This window comes from Mesocricetus auratus, unplaced genomic scaffold (genome assembly GCF_017639785.1).
Source record: "Mesocricetus auratus isolate SY011 unplaced genomic scaffold, BCM_Maur_2.0 Super-Scaffold_15014, whole genome shotgun sequence".
In the NCBI taxonomy this organism is placed as follows: domain Eukaryota; kingdom Metazoa; phylum Chordata; class Mammalia; order Rodentia; family Cricetidae; genus Mesocricetus; species Mesocricetus auratus.
This window is the reverse complement of record NW_024429186.1, coordinates 7598884-7614682: the sequence shown is the minus strand read 5'-3', so window position 1 is coordinate 7614682 and position 15799 is coordinate 7598884. Positions and strand designations below refer to the sequence as shown.

Below are 15799 nucleotides of genomic sequence, written 5' to 3'. Positions count from 1 at the left end.
CGGGGCGGGGCGGGGCGGGGCGGCGCCCTGTGTGGGCTCAGCGCGGGCGGAGGCGTGAGGGGCTCAGGCGGAGACATGTCCTCGGGGGTGGCCGCGCGTCGCGACGCCAAGAAGCTTGTGCGCTCGCCCAGCGGCCTGCGCATGGTGCCGGAGCACCGCGCCTTCGGAAGCCCGTTCGGCTTGGAGGAGCCGCAGTGGGTCCCGGACAAGGAGGTGCGTCCTAGCCCCCGCGTCCCCAGCCCGAGCCTGGGCGTCTCCAGCCTCCGCCCTCGGGGCGCTCGGCCGCGCTCCAGTCGGGGCGTCCCGGCCGTGCCGGCCGTGCCTGCCGTGCCGTGGGGCGGGTTCTGTTCCTTGGCGGTCATTGGCTGCGCGGTGCCGAGCCGGGGGCGGTGGAGAGGCGCGGGGACGGGGCTGGGGTGAGTCTGGGGGCGAGGGGAGGGTGGCGGCCTCCACCTGGCCCAGGAGGTGCGGTGCCGGGAGTTGGCAGTCTGCGGGAGTTGTGAACTCTGCTTGGCCATTTGGGAGACAAGTGGGAGCATTTGACGCATTCCAGCGTGTTCATTTCAGAGTACATGAAGTATGTTTAAAAGGCATCCTCGTTCAGTACTGGTGGCTCTCGTAAACTTTGGAAAAAAACTTTTTACACGATGTATTCCTGTGTGTGCGCGCCTTTGCGCTCGCGCGTAGACTCAGGGGTCAATTTGTGGAAGATAGTTTTCTTCTTCCACTGTGTGGGTCCCGGGGAAGGAATTCAGGTCCCAGGTGTGGCAGCACGTGCCTTTGCCTCGTGAGCCGTTTCGGTGGCCGTTGTAAATTCATGCATGCCTTTCCTAAAAGTGGGTCCTCACCCCCGCTGTTCTAGATCTCACTACATAGACCACACTAGCCTAGAACTCAGATAGATCTGCCTGGTGCCAGGCACGCGCTACCGGTTGCCATATGGACTAAGGTGGCCTCGAACTGACCGAGATCTTCCTCCCTCAGCCGCCTGTGTGCTGGGATTAAAGTCCCGCTCCACCACACCTGGCCTCCATTGCTCTAATCAGCTGCTCCTTTACCCCTCGTGACCTCATCCACAGGTGGGTGAGGCCTGCGGCTTCTTAGAGGGAGGGCCAGCATTTGAACAGTGGGCCTTGGGGGCTGGAGAACCCGCCTGTGCAACTAGAAGCTGCCACCCCCCAAACCCTGAAATCACTTGAGAGTCCCTAAGGGAAGGTTCATGGCAGTCCTCACTTCTTAGAGCCCTGGAGGGGGCCCAGACTATCCCTGGGTGTGCTGGGTGTGTCCCTGAGCTGTCCCTGTCCTCCCTGGAGTCTGTGCTTTCGTTCCTGTCTGTAGAGATAATTGAGCCAACACCGAGTGCCTTTACCACACAGAGCTGCACGATAGGTGAGGCTTAGTCAGGTGTGGCTCATGGCCAGCCTGGGCTACGTAGTGAGTTCAGGCCAGCCAGGGCTACACAGTGAGTAGTGTCTTAAAACGCCAAAAAAGTAAGGGGTGGACGTGGGGTAGTGTTGAGACATAGCCTGAACTCCGGAACTCCAGCCTTTGGAAGGCTGAGACAAGGTAATAGAGACTTTATGACCAGCCTGGGCTACATAGCTGTTTCCAAACAACAACGAGCAGATCCTGGGGATGGATTAGCGAGTAGAAGTAACACCCAGAGCTGGGCACATGTAGCTTTGCATGAGAGCCCAATAAAGCACAGATTTGAAATAGGGGGCATGTGTGTGTGTGTGTGTGTGTGTGTGTTTGTGTTTGTTAGGAGAGAGCAGTTGGGGCTGGGAAGCCTTGCTTGTGGGGAACAAAAGTTGAGCCTCTTGGGAAAGTGTTTTCATTATTGCTAGACCACTGGCTGTGGACTAGCTTTTTCAACATTTTCCCCGTTGCGTTCCTCGGAGCCTATAAGTTAGGTGTTTTTACTTGATGACAATTTACTGTGTTCCCTATAAAGTCTGGACTGGCGGAAACGCCATGTTCGTGCCAGGGTGGGAGGGGGGCTCTCTGATGGGTGACTGTACCATGGCCTCTGCCTCAGGTCAGGCAGAAAGGGCTTCACTGAGTGACCAGGACTGGAAGAGGTGGGGTGGAGAGGGGTTGCCCGGGACAGTGGCTAGTGTACAGTCCAGTCAGGAATCAGGCCTTAGCTCTGCTTGGCGCTTCAGAACCCAATTCAGCCTCATGGGGCAAAGAACGGGCATTTGGAGTGCCTGCCAAACTGTCCTGGCGCTGAACCCAGGGGGCCTGTGCCTGTGCGCTTAGTTGGTCTGGGGGAAGGGTGGTTCTTGGCCTGACTGGGAAGAGCTGGGGTTTCACAGTTGTTTCCCAAGGATCACAGTGTGACCTTCGCCTTGTGCTCTTCCAAAGGCACAGGAGCCTCCCTGTGTGTCCTAGGGAGCCCCTGTGACAGGGTGGCCAGAGGCTTCAGTCCCACGGCTGAGATGGGCGTAAATGCCAGGAGGAACTAGGAAACCCGGGAGCAGTCCCTGAGGTGGAGCCACACTCTGGGGCAGCCAGCTCAGCGCCCTGACAAGTTCATGTCTCCTCGTGTATCTCCTCCCTGTGTCTGCTCTTTGCTGTCTTGTCTGTGCGGTCAGAAGAGGGTGTTGGTCCCCTAGAACTGAAATTATGAGCCACATGGAAGTGTTGGGTACTGAACCCAGGTCCTTTACAAGGGCAGCAAGTGCTCTTAACTGCTGAGCAACTCTCCATCTCCTCAACTGTTTGGTTTGTTTGTTTTTATTTTTTTATTTTTTTATTTTTTTTTTTGGTTTTTCGAGACAGGGTTTCTCTGTATTGTTTTGGAGGCTGTCCTGGAACTCGCTTTGTAGACCAGGCTGGCCTCGAACTCACAGAGATCCACCTGCCTCTGCCTCCCAAGTGCTGGGTTTGTTTGTTTTTAAACAACCCATTGATTTCCCGTCAATTACTGTCTTTGGCATTGGTGTATGTATGTGTATGTATCTGTGTGTGTGTGAGTGTGTGTGTGTGTGAGTGTGTGTGTGAGTGTGTGTGTGAGTGTGTGTGTGTGTGTGTGTGTGGAGACCAGGCTTCAGGCCGTTTCCTTCAGTCACTTGCTGTCTTTTTCCGACAGGGTCTCTCCCTGAATCTGTAAGTCACCCATTGGCTAGACTGGCTGCCTGGTGAACTCCAGGGATTTCCCACCTGCCTCCTGCCGGGATACTTGGTGACCGTGCCTGGGTTCTGCCGGGATACCTGGTGACCATGCCTGGGTTCTGCCGGGATACCTGGTGACCGTGCCTGGGTTCTGCCGGGATACTTGGTGACCGTGCCTGGGTTCTGGGGTCTTACTCAGGTCCTCATGCTCATGTGGCTAGTAATTTACCAACGGAGCCGTCCCCAGCACCACAGTCTTTAATTGTAGTTTTCATCATTGTGTGTGAGTGTATATGGTGTGTGTGTGTGTGTATGCGCGTGTGTGCATGTGTGTGTGTACACGCGTGTATGCATGTACCACCCTGCACATGTAGAAATCAGAGGACAGCTTTTTGTTTTGTTTTGTTTTTCGAGACAGGGTTTCTCTGTGGCTTTGGAGCCTGTCCTGGAACTAGCTCTGTAGACCAGGCTGGCCTCGAACTCACAGAGATCCGCCTGCCTCTGCCTCCCGAGTGCTGGGATTAAAGGTGTGGGCCACCAACGCCCGGCTCAGAGGACAGCTTTTGAGGGTCAGTTTTTCCTTTAACCCTGGGATCTGGGGTTGAACCCAGGTCTGACAGCAAGCACTTTTCCCTTGGAGGCCATCTTGCTAGGCCCTCTTTATTGGGGTGTGTGTGTGTGTGTGTGTGTGTGTGTGTGTGTGTGTGTGTTTTGAGACAGAGGCTCACAGTTGTCCAGGTTGGCCTTTGATTTCACTCAGTAGTTGCGGCTGGCCTTGAATTTATGATCCTTCTGCTCATCTCCTAAGTAGCTGTGACTCCAGGCATGAGCCACTAGACCCAGCTAGACTAACTGATCTTTGTGACTGGAGCGCTGGCCACAGTGGCGGGTTTCATGTGGCGGTTTTTACACGCGGTGAAGAAAGGACAGTGGGGTCAGGGCTGTCTCATCTCTCCTTCCTCAAAGAGAGTAGATACTTGTTTGAAAGCTGTCTTTTTAAATCTTTTTTAAAATTTTTATTTATTTTGGGGCTGGAGAGATTGCTCAGAGGTTCAGAGCACTGGCTGCCCTTCCAGAGGTCCTGAGTTCAATTCCCAGCAACCACATGGTGTCTCAGAACCATCTGTAATGAGATCTGGTGCCCTCTTCTGGCTTGCAGGCATACATGCAGGCAGGACACTGTATACATAATAAATAAACCTTTAAATTTTGTATTTATGTGTCTGAAAGTTTGCCTGTGTGTTTGTATGTGCATCCCTGATGCCCAGAGGTCAGAAGAGATATTGAGTGCCCTGGAACAGGAGTTACAATAGTTGTGAGCCACCACATGGGTGCTGGGAATCAAACCCAGGTCCTTGGCAAGGGTAACAGGTGCTCTTAACCTCTGAGCCATCCCTCTAGTCCTTAAACCGTGTTCTTTTTACAGTAACTTTGTTTAAACACCCACATGGCCTGCGTCAGATGTCCCTGAGGACATAGTTCTGAAGAGCTGGGGGGGGGGTGGCCCCGGTGTGTACTGTGGAGGGAGGTGGCATCCTCCTCCTGAGCACCCTGACCTAGGTCTGGTTTTGCCCTGGGCCCCTGTTGGTTTTTGCTGCCCGAGGCTGTGTCACTTCCACCGGAAGGCCTTCTGAGTGGGTGCCACCGAGTCCGGCTCGGTGAGTAGACCAACAGTGACCAGCAGGTGCTCTGGGCAGAGGGCACAGGTGGAGATTTTCTGGGTGGGCTCACTCTCACCTGTCTCTTCATCCTTCCCTTTGTCTCCTGACTGACCAGCCTATCCCCATCTCTGAAGTAGAGGCGCAAGGCTCCATAGGGGCGCTGGAGAGCAGCGGCCTGTCCTGCCCCTGCCACCGCCAGAGGCTCACACAGCAGGGAGGTCTCATGGGGCCACTGCTCAATCTGGTTCTGTCTGTCCGCCCTTGGTCTCGCTCCTGGGCTGTGTAAGCGTGGCCCCTCAGGTCCTGGCTGTATGCGTTGCCTAGTCTGCTCTTTTGGTCTCCGTTCTGGGGGCAGTGTGGCGGCTGAGTTTGCCCGCCAGTGACCTGCAACAGAAGTCAGACACTGGGTGTGGAGTGGGGACTTTGGTGCTGTGTATCCTCTTGTCTGCTGAAAGAGCTGTGTCATGCACGAGGCCCAGACAAGGGAGGAGCTGCAGGCCCCGCCCCAGGCAGGCCCCGCGCTGTGTGGCAGGGTTTTAATTCTTATAGCTTTATCCACTGTCAGTTCTGTATTCTCTGCTCATGTTCAATTGCTGGGCTGATGATTTGAAATTTCTTTTATTAATGAAATCAGAAAAGTTATTTTGTTTAAAAGTCTTCATTTTCTGAATAAGCACACTGGTTATTTTGTAGTTTTGGTTTTTGTTGTTGTTGAGACAGTCTTACTATGTATTTCATGCTTTTCCCATAACCTTGGACTTGCAGTGATCCTCCTGCCTCGGCTTGGGATTATAGGCTTGAACTAAGCCTGGGCGTGTGAGGGGCTGAGGAGGGAAGCCAGGAGCAGAGGGGAGGTCCGGGAAAGGCCTGTGGCTGGGGGAGGGTGGTGGCAGACAGAGGAGACTGGTTTTAGGAGGGAGGTGGGAAAAGTCAGATTGTATGCACAGCAGCCTCGGGGATGGGACTCAGGAGCAGGACAGTCACCAGTCTGGACAGTAGGGTGCTGCCCTTAGAGTCACTAGCCATTGTTACTTCTTGCTTTTACATTCTTTACTTTTTATTTATTTGTTTAGTTTTAATTTTCATTTCTAGCCTTTTTCCCACCTCCACTTTCTAAAAGAAAAACCCAGTGATATTGGAGAATGAAAGCTATAGGGTGCTTTCAACCCTTCCAACCTGCAAGCGTGGAAGAGGCCAAAGACGGGAAAGGATCTCTGCACTAAGAGGTGCCAGAGAGACCTCAGGTGTCCTTTGGGTCCTAGGAACAAAGCCATCTAGAGACAAATGGGGCTGTGAGGTAGGAGGAACTGGGATTCTAGAAGCTACAGGTGGTACAGGACCCGCAGGGAGGAGCCACAGGCATCAGGGATGGTGCAGGCTGTAGTTGCTGGAGTGTCAGCTGGAGGACCAGCTCCGAAGAGCTGGCAGGGCTGACAGGAGCGTTACCGCCCAGGGCAGGGGTTTGCTCACTCAGCAAGGAACGCGTCACACTGGATCCTAAATAGTCCACTGCAGTGTGTGTAGCGGGGAAACTGGTATCACCCTCCTCACCGGGGAAGCCGAGATAGCAGATCCTGGGGCTCATCCACACCAGGGAAGCAGAGATAGATACTGGGGCTCGTCCACACTGTCCACACTGGGGAAGCCGAGATAGATACTGGGGCTCGGTGACCAGCTAGCCTACCCTGCTTGGCAAGCTACAGTCTGCTGTGGTGATGTCTCGCTTGTACAAATAAAGCCTGTCTGAAGGTCAGAGAATGGAGCGTGCCATGAGCTAACCATAGAGGTCTGGAGGTCTATACAGATAGACAGGAAGTGAGGTAGCTGGGCAGAAACAGAATATAAGCAGGGAGAAGCAGGAACTCGCTGTCTTGTCTGAGATGCTGAGGAGGTAAGGTGTGGCGGTGGCTTGCGCCTTCTCTCTATATCTGACTCCAGGTTTTTATTACTTAGACCAATTACAATTTACAAGAGACCCTACCTTTGGCTCCACGTGGGAGTGTGTGTGCATGCGTGCACTCTTGTCATTCAGCTGATCTGAACACAGCATTCTACCATGCCTTGTAAGCTGTTCTCTGGTGGTCATGTGTGCGGTGGTCCAAGCTCTCCTGTCATGGCTGTGTGCTGGGCCAGGGTAAGGGCCAGGGTGGCCTAGGGACTATAAAAGTATAGCTGCTCTGGTGGCGCTGTGGCTTCCTTATTTAATCAAACCGTGACCACCGTGTAGTTCTTGCAGCCGACATCTGAGTCAAGGAAGACACCACATTGTAGCAGGGACTTGCTGCCACTCGGTGTGGAGTGCTAATGAACGGATGAGAATCTGAGGGCAAAGGTCCCCGGCAGCTGCTGCCTGGCCTTTGGAGCTCCAGAGGCCGGGATGAGCCATGCATGGCCACCAAGGCCAGAGAGCAGCGCAAGAGCCGCAGGGAAATAGATGCTGGCCGTGGGTCTCAGAAGCATGGTCTCTCGCTGGCGCAGTGGCGCTCGCTAGGGCCTGTAGGGCCTCGGGCAATCTTGGTGCCTCTGTCCTTGCTACGGTGGTGCCCCAAGGGTCCCTGCTCTCCCGCAGGGAAAGGACATTGAGGATGGTCCCAAGGACTCCTCAGAGGCTCCTGCAGACGCTTGGTGCTGTTGGCCTCCGTCGTGGACCAGCTGAGAAAGTGGGCCTCCTCCTCAGATAGGAGCTGCCTCCAAGTAGCCGTTCATCTGTGTCTTTGGAGCACACATGCTGCAGCCTAGTGCTGGACACATGGTCTGTAGGTCCAGGCTGGAGGGAGGAGCTGCAGGCTTGTGGATGATGGTCCATGTTCAGTGCCATTTCTTGTGGGCATCTTCCAGAATCAGCCTATGACAAGGCCAAGAGCTGGAAGAGGTCAGGCTGTCAGCGGGACGAGGAGGAGCCCTCCCTGCAGACATCACCTAGCTGGTGGAGCAGGGAGAAGACTCAAGAGCCTGTAGCACGTGTGGGTGGCAAAGACCTGGGGTCTGGAGACACTCGGGATGAGGTGCCATCCTGGGGGGTCCCGTGCTGCAGAAGGTACCTAGTGGCCGCATGGATCCTGTGTCCCTTGCCTTACTCTTGTCATGTTGCCGTGACAGAAAGCCAGGCCAGCGCTGGCAGGGTTGCAGCCACACAGGGCAAGCCTCTGCTGGGCCACGGTGTGCTCACCAGCAGAGCCGGGACTCTTGATACTGTCCTGCCCCCAGGGACTCCTGGTACTGTCCTGCCCCCAGGGACTCCTGGTACTGTCCTGCCCCCAGGGACTCCTGGGTAGCTGTCAGGCTGCACAGCCCTCTGCCAGTGGTGAGATCTGGAACAGCCTTGAGATGAAAAGGTCAAATGTGGCCCATTCTTTCGTTCTTTCCTAGAATGAATGTGTGTGTGTGTGTGTGTGTGTGTGTGTGTACATGTACATGAGATTTCCTGGGAAGAGCAGGCCAGTGAGCATCTCCACAGCCCCTAATGTTAATGCGCCCCTTTCTTTCTTTTTCTTTTCTTTTCTTTCTTTTTTTTGAGGGTCTCAATATGTAGCCCTGACTGTCCTAGAATTCATTCTGTAGACCAGGCTGGCCTGAAACTCACAGAGATCCGCCTGCCTCTGTCTCCTGGGTGCTGGGATTAAAGGAGTGCGCCACCCCACCTGGCCCATTAGGGCCATTTCTCTCCCGCTCTTCCTTCTTCCTCCTCCTCCCTCCCCCTCCCCCTTCCTCCCTCCCCCTCTTTCCCCCTGGCTGTACTCCTGGCTGTCTTGTAACTCGCTCTGTAAACCGGGCTGCACATGAACTGGGATCAAAGGTGTGTGCCACCCCTGCCAGCCCATTAATGCCATTCCTAACCGTCTGCAGCAGAGCAGTGCAAGCAGGCGGGAGAGAGCAGGTTCAGCCCTCTTCCCTGGTGAGGTGAGCTGGGCACCCCATCTTTCCTGCCATCCTAGGCTACCGTCCCCCTGCAGTGCAGACCCCGTGTGCGTCTCAGAGCCTCTGCTCCCTCCTGTGTAAGCCTTTGGTGGCCGCTCATTCTGCTCTGCTCTGGCGTCTTCACGGGCCCTAGTCAGGTGTGCGCTCAGCTTCCATCCCAGCCGTCTGGAGCCGTAGCTCCTACGAAGATTGCCCGTGTTCCTTTGTGTGCACGGCAGGGTGGACATGCCCTTTCCCAGTGTAGGCCACTGACTGCCGTGGAATGTCGTGTTCATTTCACAGCACCCAGCTCGGACCCCTGTAACAAGATGAGGGTAAAGCAGGTAGCATGCGCTCCTGCACCCCGAGTCTAAAGGAATCAAGCCCTTCTGAATCTGGACTCCTGCAAAAAAGCCAGACTCTATGCCTCTGCACCCTGTAAAATACTGGCTGTCGGGCGTCCAGGCCAGGCTCCGGCTGGCATCTGCAGTCTTAATGCTGCTCTCCTAACCTAGAGCCTGGGGTGTGGCCTGAGCAGTCCTGTTTGGCTTCTGAGCCGACACTGAGCTGGGGCTGTCCTGCCTTGCTGCTCCCTAGTCTGCCCCTGCAGGCTGCTTCCACCGCAGTTAGTCAAGTGACAGAGTTGGGTTATAATTCTGTTTCATGTTCTCTCCTAGTGTCCAAGATGTATGCAGTGTGATGCCAAATTTGACTTTATCACCAGAAAGGTAAGCTGAGGCCATGGTGGTGGTGTTTGTGTGTATATGTAGGACGGGGCCCAGGAGGACAGAGTTCTTTCTGGGGAAACCCAGTTTCTCCGAGGAGCCCATCTTACAGGCCATTTTGATACTGTTTCAGTCACGGGGGTAGCTCCCTTCCTGACCTTCCAAGAGCCTCAGATACAGCATGTGCTGGGCAGCAAGAAGTCGAAGGAGTTAAGGGCTTGGTTTGTAACTGAGGGAACAGCCCACCTCAAATGTACCAGGCCCTGAGCCGGTGGCGGTGGCGCACGCCTTTAATCCCAGCACTCGGGAGGCAGAGGCAGGTGGATCTCTGTGAGTTCGAGGCCAGCCTGGTCTACAGAGCGAGTTCCAGAACAGCCTCCAAAACAATACAGAGAAACCCTGTCTCGAAAAACAAAACAAAACAAAAAAACAGAAAAACAAATGTACAAGGCCCTAGCAACACACACTCGCACTCACACACACACTCACACACTCTCACACACTTTTACACACACTCACAGGCACTCACACTCGCACTCACACACGCACACATACACACTCTCACACACACTCACACGCACACAGACACACTCACACACTTTTACACACACTCAAGGCACTCACACTCGCACTCACACACTCAAACGCACACATACACACTCTCACACACTTTTACACACACTCACAGGCACTCACACTCGCACGCACACACTCTCACACTTACACACACACACACGCACACATATGGAGGCTCCTGGGTCTGTGTGGAAGTGACACACACAGCTACAGATGTGTTCGGGAGGTCGGGACAGTTGTGGCTAGCGGGGTGGGCCTGGTGTCTGTACCGACTGTGCTCACCGCCCGGCCCCGCCCTCCTCAGCACCACTGCCGCCGCTGTGGGAAGTGCTTCTGCGACAGGTGCTGCAGCCAGAAGGTGCCACTTCGGCGCATGTGCTTCGTGGACCCTGTGCGCCAGTGTGCCGAGTGTGCCCTGGTGTCTCACCGCGAGGCTGAGTTTTACGACAAGCAGCTCAAGGTGCTCCTAAGTGGTGAGTGACACCGTGTCCGCTCGCCATGCTTAAAATGTGGTCTGCTCCAAGACGGCGGGTCTTGCCCTCATCCTCTGCTTTGTTTTGGCCCTACTGAGAGATGGACTTCAGAGACAAAATGTCCTAAGATGCCAGCCTGCCTTACTGGGCACTAGCACCAGATGGCCGGGGAGCCCGGCTCAGCAGCACCTTCCCCGGATGGCAGCTGTCACTGGGAGTCAAGCCTGTGTGGCCATGGCCCTCAGGCCTGCAGACAAAGCGTAACAGGTGCAGCTCTGAGGCACAGCCCAGGGGCATGAGGGAGAGGGGAGTTCTTTTGGGGTGTGGCCTGTGTGCACTCCACAGGCGAGGGCCAGCCTCCGCTCTGAGTGGTCTTGCCCAGTCTGCACCAGAGTACCAGAGTTATCTGATCTGGACCTTGATGGGCTCCCCTGCTTGCCATCTCTGAAGGGCGAACAGAATTTAGAGCTGTGTATGCACGGCAGGGCCTTTATTCTGTTTTATGCAGATGGGTATTTTTTCTACATGGTGTCTGTGCACCATGCGTCTGCCTCATGTCTGCAGAGGTCAGATGAGTGTGCCGCTCTCCCGGAACTGGAGTTACAGGCAGTTCTGAGCCACCATGTGTGTGCTGGGAATTGAATCTGGGTCCTCTGAGACAGTATCAGTGTTCTTACCCAGAGTCATCTCTCCAGCCCCAAGCAGTGTCTTTTAAGCTTTTGAGACCCTTAATTCATTATTGCCTTTTTGCCTAACTGAAGGGATCCTTAACACAAGGCTGTTACTTGTGTCAGCCTTTGCTCTCCCATCTGGTAATGGCGGAAGAAGGCTTTTTTGTCCCGAGCGCATGGTCTGGGGACAGGGAGATACAGCAGTAGGTCCTGTGTGAGCGTTTGGTTTTGTCTTCCAAGGAGCTACCTTCCTCGTTACTTTTGGGGACTCAGAGAAGCCGGAAACCATGGTTTGCCGTCTCTCCAACAACCAGAGGTAAGGGCAAAGTCCCACTGTCACGGGCAGTACTCTCGTAGGCTCCAGGCCCGGTCTCATAACTGTCCCTTTTGTTATAGGTGCTTGATTCTGGACGGGGACAGCCATCATGAAATTGAGATTGCGCACGTCTGTACCGTGCAGATTCTCACAGAAGGCTTCACCCCTGGAGGTACATGCCTTTCCCGAGCAAGAGACTCTCTAGAACCTATATGGGCAACATGAGGTACTGCACATGCTCCCAAGATGGCCTGCCATGCTCCTCACTGGGGCCAGTGTTAAGTCAGTAACTTTAGAACCCACCCAGGGGGGAGCGGGGATAACGAGGGGAGACTGGCCTGATGTGCCCACGGTATCCTGTCTCTGATATCATCTGAGGTTCAGTCTGTGGTGGGGGCTGACCCGAGCCTGCTTGCGGCCTGCTGCCTCTCCTGCAGGCCTCTGCAACCAAGGCCCCTGCTGACTTACTGTAGATTTGCACACTCTGAACCTACAGATTGGACCTAACCGCATCTTGCTTTCCATTTTCTGACTGACTCTCGGCTGTTTCTTCTTTGCACTGCCTGCCTTCTTCAAGTAGAAAAAGACATTCACACTTACACCAGCCTCCTGGGGAGCCTGCCCGCCTCTCAAGGTCAGCCTCCATCCCTGGGCCACTCTTCCCAGCATGCTGTGGTGTCTGCTCCTCCTCTGTCCCTAGGGGTGGATTCTGAAAGTTGGGTTTATCTCTCTTGATTAGATAGGTATTAGGTCCAATATATGAGTCTATAAAGTGTGAGTGTGTCCTGACAGCATAAAGTAGTTTGCTCAGTTCTTTCCCAGGAGAAGTTACCACAAGTTGAGAAGCCGGCCGGCGGTAGGCTCACAGGCACCAGGCATATGCAGTGGGCGGCAGTTTTCGTCACTGCCCAGTAGCTTGCCTCGGGTCCCTGACTCAGCTCTGCCATCTCAGTGTACTGAGGAGAGTGGTAAGAGGGGCCTGGCTGATGGAATACAAGGTGCTGCGTGGAGCATTAAGCTGGTTGAAGATATCCTAGTGCCATGGGTAGGATAGTCCACTCAACCCTCCTCTCCCCCCATCAGGAGGTCTAAAGGTCATGACTGTCTGCATGTTGTATGTACCACACACATGCCCAGTGCCCTTCCAGAGCGGAGCAATGTGTTGGGTTCCCTAGAACCGGAGTTACAGATAGTTTTGGGTGCTGGGAACTGAACCTAGGTCCTCTGCAAGAACAGTGAGTGTTCTTAACTGTTGAGCCTTCTCTCCAGCCCGCATGGGGGGTAAAATATTGATGGCCATGCAAAGCACAAAACAGCCACAGCCAGCAGTGACCATGGCCACATTTCAGTACATTTTTATTTATAAAAGCTGGTGGTAGACACAGCCTGCGACAGCTCGGGTAGGGCAGCTCAGCCCGAGGCCTTCAGGTGTTTCTGGGCTTTTGAATGAGACATAGAAACCCTCGGGGTGGGCCCAGCCCTGTGAGCCAGAGCTTCTGGAAGCAAGGAAGTCAGGCATCTTTTTGGCTATGGACTGTGTGCCCACAGGCTCAGGCTGCTTTGATTTAAGAGTTAATGTCTGGGTAGAGGTGAGTGGTTTCCCAGTGTGTTCTTTTGGTCACCATGAGAGAGAAGTCTAGTAACCTTTCCTGACAGGACTGATCTGTCTCGAGTGGCTTGTTCCTAGGGCAGAGCTAAATTCAAATCATGCTTGGGGCAGCTGGTCATAGCCCAGAGATGGAGCTATGGCTTGGTAGGCTGACCCGCAGTGTTCTCCGTGGGACCCTGTGAGTCGGAAGAATGACTTGACAGGGTAGTGGGCGGTGCGCCTGCATTCAGTCTACTCAGCTGTGCCCTCCAGCCACTGAGTGTGAAGCCCGGGCAGAAGGAACTATCTGCTTGGCTTACCTTGGGATGGCCAGGCATTCTTAGAGTAGTTTCTTACTTCACTGTTCTGCTCTGGCTGTAGGTGGGTGTGTCTGTGTGGGGTGTGTGGAGAATGAGAATGACTATGAATGAGAACGAACACAGGCATGCATGTGGTGTCTCAAGGTTGGAAGGAGAATGCATGGATACACAAGGCTTGGCGGCTTCCTGACTGCTGGAGAACAGGACTATGAAAAGCTCATGATCTGGTGCCATTAGCTTCTGGCCCTGGGGATCACAAACCTTTTACATTCCTTTCCCGTTCCCTGTGTGCACGGGGTCTCTGCAGAAGCAGGAGCTAGTATCGTTTACCACTGCGTGCTTTCCAACAAGGCTGCTTCCCGAGCAGCACGCGGGCATTAGGTTCTGTGTGACATGTCATCTCTTCCTCCAGCGGGCAGCACTCGGGCCACAGGCATGTTCCTGCAGTACACGGAGCCAGGGGCAGAGGCTGCAGCGCAGCTGAGGCTGGTGGCTGGAGAGGATGCAAATGGCAGCAAGAGGCAGGCAGCAGCGTGGCTGGCAGCCATGCACAAGGTACCCTGGGCAGGCCGGGAGGCGGAGTCGCCATGTAGCTGGGGCCCCCAGTGCTCCCCTGGAAGGCACATAGGCTCGCTCGCTGTGGTCAGGCCCAGAACCAAGTGTGCTTTATGGTGTTGTGCAGGCCACCAAGCTCCTCTACGAATCTCGAGACCAGTGACTTCGAGGGAGCTGAGCTCAGCACATCGGGTTACCAAGTCCAAGCTGCTTGTCCCTGCCTGATGAGGCACTCAGGGCTCTGCTCTGTGTGTGCTTGGAAATGCAGTTCCAGTGTCTGGAAGCAGAGTGTTCACTTACCTAGTGCAATATGTACACAGTTGATTAACGCTTTAAAGAACTTATGTTGTATTGTTGGTATTTACTAGGATTGGGAGAGGCTGCACTACAGTACTAAATCAGTTTTAGTATAACCTATACCATGTTTATAGATCCCCAGGTCTGTTAAAGACTTTGGGCCCTGTTCCCACAGAAACAAATTAGGTGGTGGTCATTCAGGCCCCTAGTTTAGCATTGGACCCGCCTATCTCCAATAGCCCGTTTATAACGCCTTAGCCTGTTTATGACTCTCTGTCTATTTTGTCACTAACTTGGGGCAATGAACAATCCTTTTCTACGTCACTAAGAGAAGGCATCACCTTCGTGTTTTCTACTTTTCTCTTCCTGTTTCACTTTATTAAATGACTACACAGCGATTTGTATATAAAGTATATAATTAAAACTTATTTTGAAAGTACACAGCAGGCTCCAGCCTCACTTTGTGCATCTGTCCTGTGTCCAGAAAACAAGACTCAAGCCAGGTGTGAGACAGCAGTTTATTGTACACGGCACCAGCAGCATCAGTGGTGTTGGGATGGCAGAGGCTGCACACAGGGCGTCACTTCTCAGCGCCACCCTGTACAGTCCCTACTTGGGACCGACTACAGCACTGCTCCCAGAGCCTACACACGGATCTACACGGAGTTATGCACAAGACATGGAGAAGAAAGCCTAAGGGCTTGTTTCAATGAGGAAGAACATTTCCAATACAATTCTGGGAGTTTCCAATGGCCTACTTGAAAATAATCTTGGTGTATAAAAAGCCTGTCTACAGAGTTCAAGCCCCAGAGTACAGTTTGTCTCGCTTGCTCGCTTGGAATGCGGCCATAGTGACTGCATCCCAGTCTGCCTGGTGGCTTTCTTGCCCAGACTCCTGTGGCTAACTGCACTCAGAACAGAATGAACTCCTGCCACAAAGGGGCTGAAGGTAACACTAAAGGCTGTAGGAACCCTATGACCCTGTGTGCTAAGGCATGCAAGTCCTGCCACAGCATGAGGTCATCTGGTTAATTAAACACAACAGTTTCTAAATAGACTCCTTTGGTAGTGAAAGGAAAATATGACAATGAATGACGGTTTTGAGACTTTCCAAGGAGGGCAGGGCTATAGCCAACACCACCTGGTAGCAGCTTGCTTCTGCTGAAGATCAGAGACGTCACACATGAGAAGGGGCCTTCAGGCCGAGTCAGTCAGAGCTTTGTCTTCATCGGCAACCGGCAGGGTTCATAGTTTTAGGACTTCTTACTGGCAACAGGGGCGGGTATTTTGGAAGCTGGGTGTTTATTTGGATTTACAGTAATTGGCAAAAATGCAGTTCTCTGAAGGCCAAAGTACTACCGGCCCCAGTCACTGCACTGGAGAAGGGCCTCACCGGGAAGCTGGGATTCACATTGTGGATACTGTCTGCTAAAGTGAGCACCATGAGACCTTCCTAGCTTCAGCTTTTCCAGGGCAGCTGGAATCCTGTAGTAGCTCCTGGGAGCTAATGAGACTGTGGTACTCCAGGGGAAGTTCAGGCAAGTGTTCGCTGCCGGGGCTTGATCCGTGGATATAACTGAGAAGCAACAGACAAGAGTTAGTG

The 15799-nt window shown here is 53.8% G+C and overlaps 2 protein-coding genes across 9 annotated transcripts in view; one reads left to right on the top strand and one right to left on the bottom strand.

Annotated features, from left to right (window-relative positions):
* Nucleotides 1-31: 31 nt before the first annotated feature.
* Nucleotides 32-14994, top strand: Zfyve21 (zinc finger FYVE-type containing 21). Of its 7 annotated transcripts, none has more exons than XM_040742385.1 (8): nt 32-213; nt 9353-9403; nt 10281-10449; nt 11361-11436; nt 11517-11608; nt 12017-12070; nt 13757-13899; nt 14681-14994. In XM_040742385.1, the coding sequence occupies exons 1-8, from the start codon at nt 76-78 to the stop codon at nt 14891-14893; spliced, it is 936 nt and encodes a 311-aa protein (XP_040598319.1). In that variant the 5' UTR covers nt 32-75; the 3' UTR covers nt 14894-14994. The 7 variants fall into 7 exon arrangements, with proteins under 7 accessions (XP_040598319.1, XP_040598318.1, XP_040598324.1 ...); XM_040742384.1 differs by having other exon boundaries at nt 12014-12070; XM_040742390.1 differs by lacking the exon at nt 14681-14994 and adding an exon at nt 14027-14635 and having other exon boundaries at nt 35-213.
* Ppp1r13b (protein phosphatase 1 regulatory subunit 13B) overlaps nt 14701-15799 on the bottom strand; it is a 73043-nt gene continuing 71944 nt past the window's right edge. For both annotated transcript variants that reach the window (XM_040742382.1, XM_040742383.1), the window contains one exon: nt 14701-15772. In XM_040742382.1, the coding sequence (XP_040598316.1) occupies nt 15731-15772 (42 nt within the window). In that variant the 3' untranslated portion in view covers nt 14701-15730. The remainder of the gene's footprint in view (nt 15773-15799) is intronic.

Bases quoted from the DNA above. Each gene is read 5' to 3' on its own strand.
- Zfyve21 (XM_040742384.1), top strand. From the start codon at position 76: ATGTCCTCGGGGGTGGCCGCGCGTCGCGACGCCAAGAAGCTTGTGCGC. The intron at 11,437-11,516 runs GTAAGGGCAAAG...CTTTTGTTATAG, and splicing joins CGTCTCTCCAACAACCAGAG to GTGCTTGATTCTGGACGGGG. The intron at 11,609-12,013 runs GTACATGCCTTT...GCCTTCTTCAAG, and splicing joins AGAAGGCTTCACCCCTGGAG to TAGAAAAAGACATTCACACT.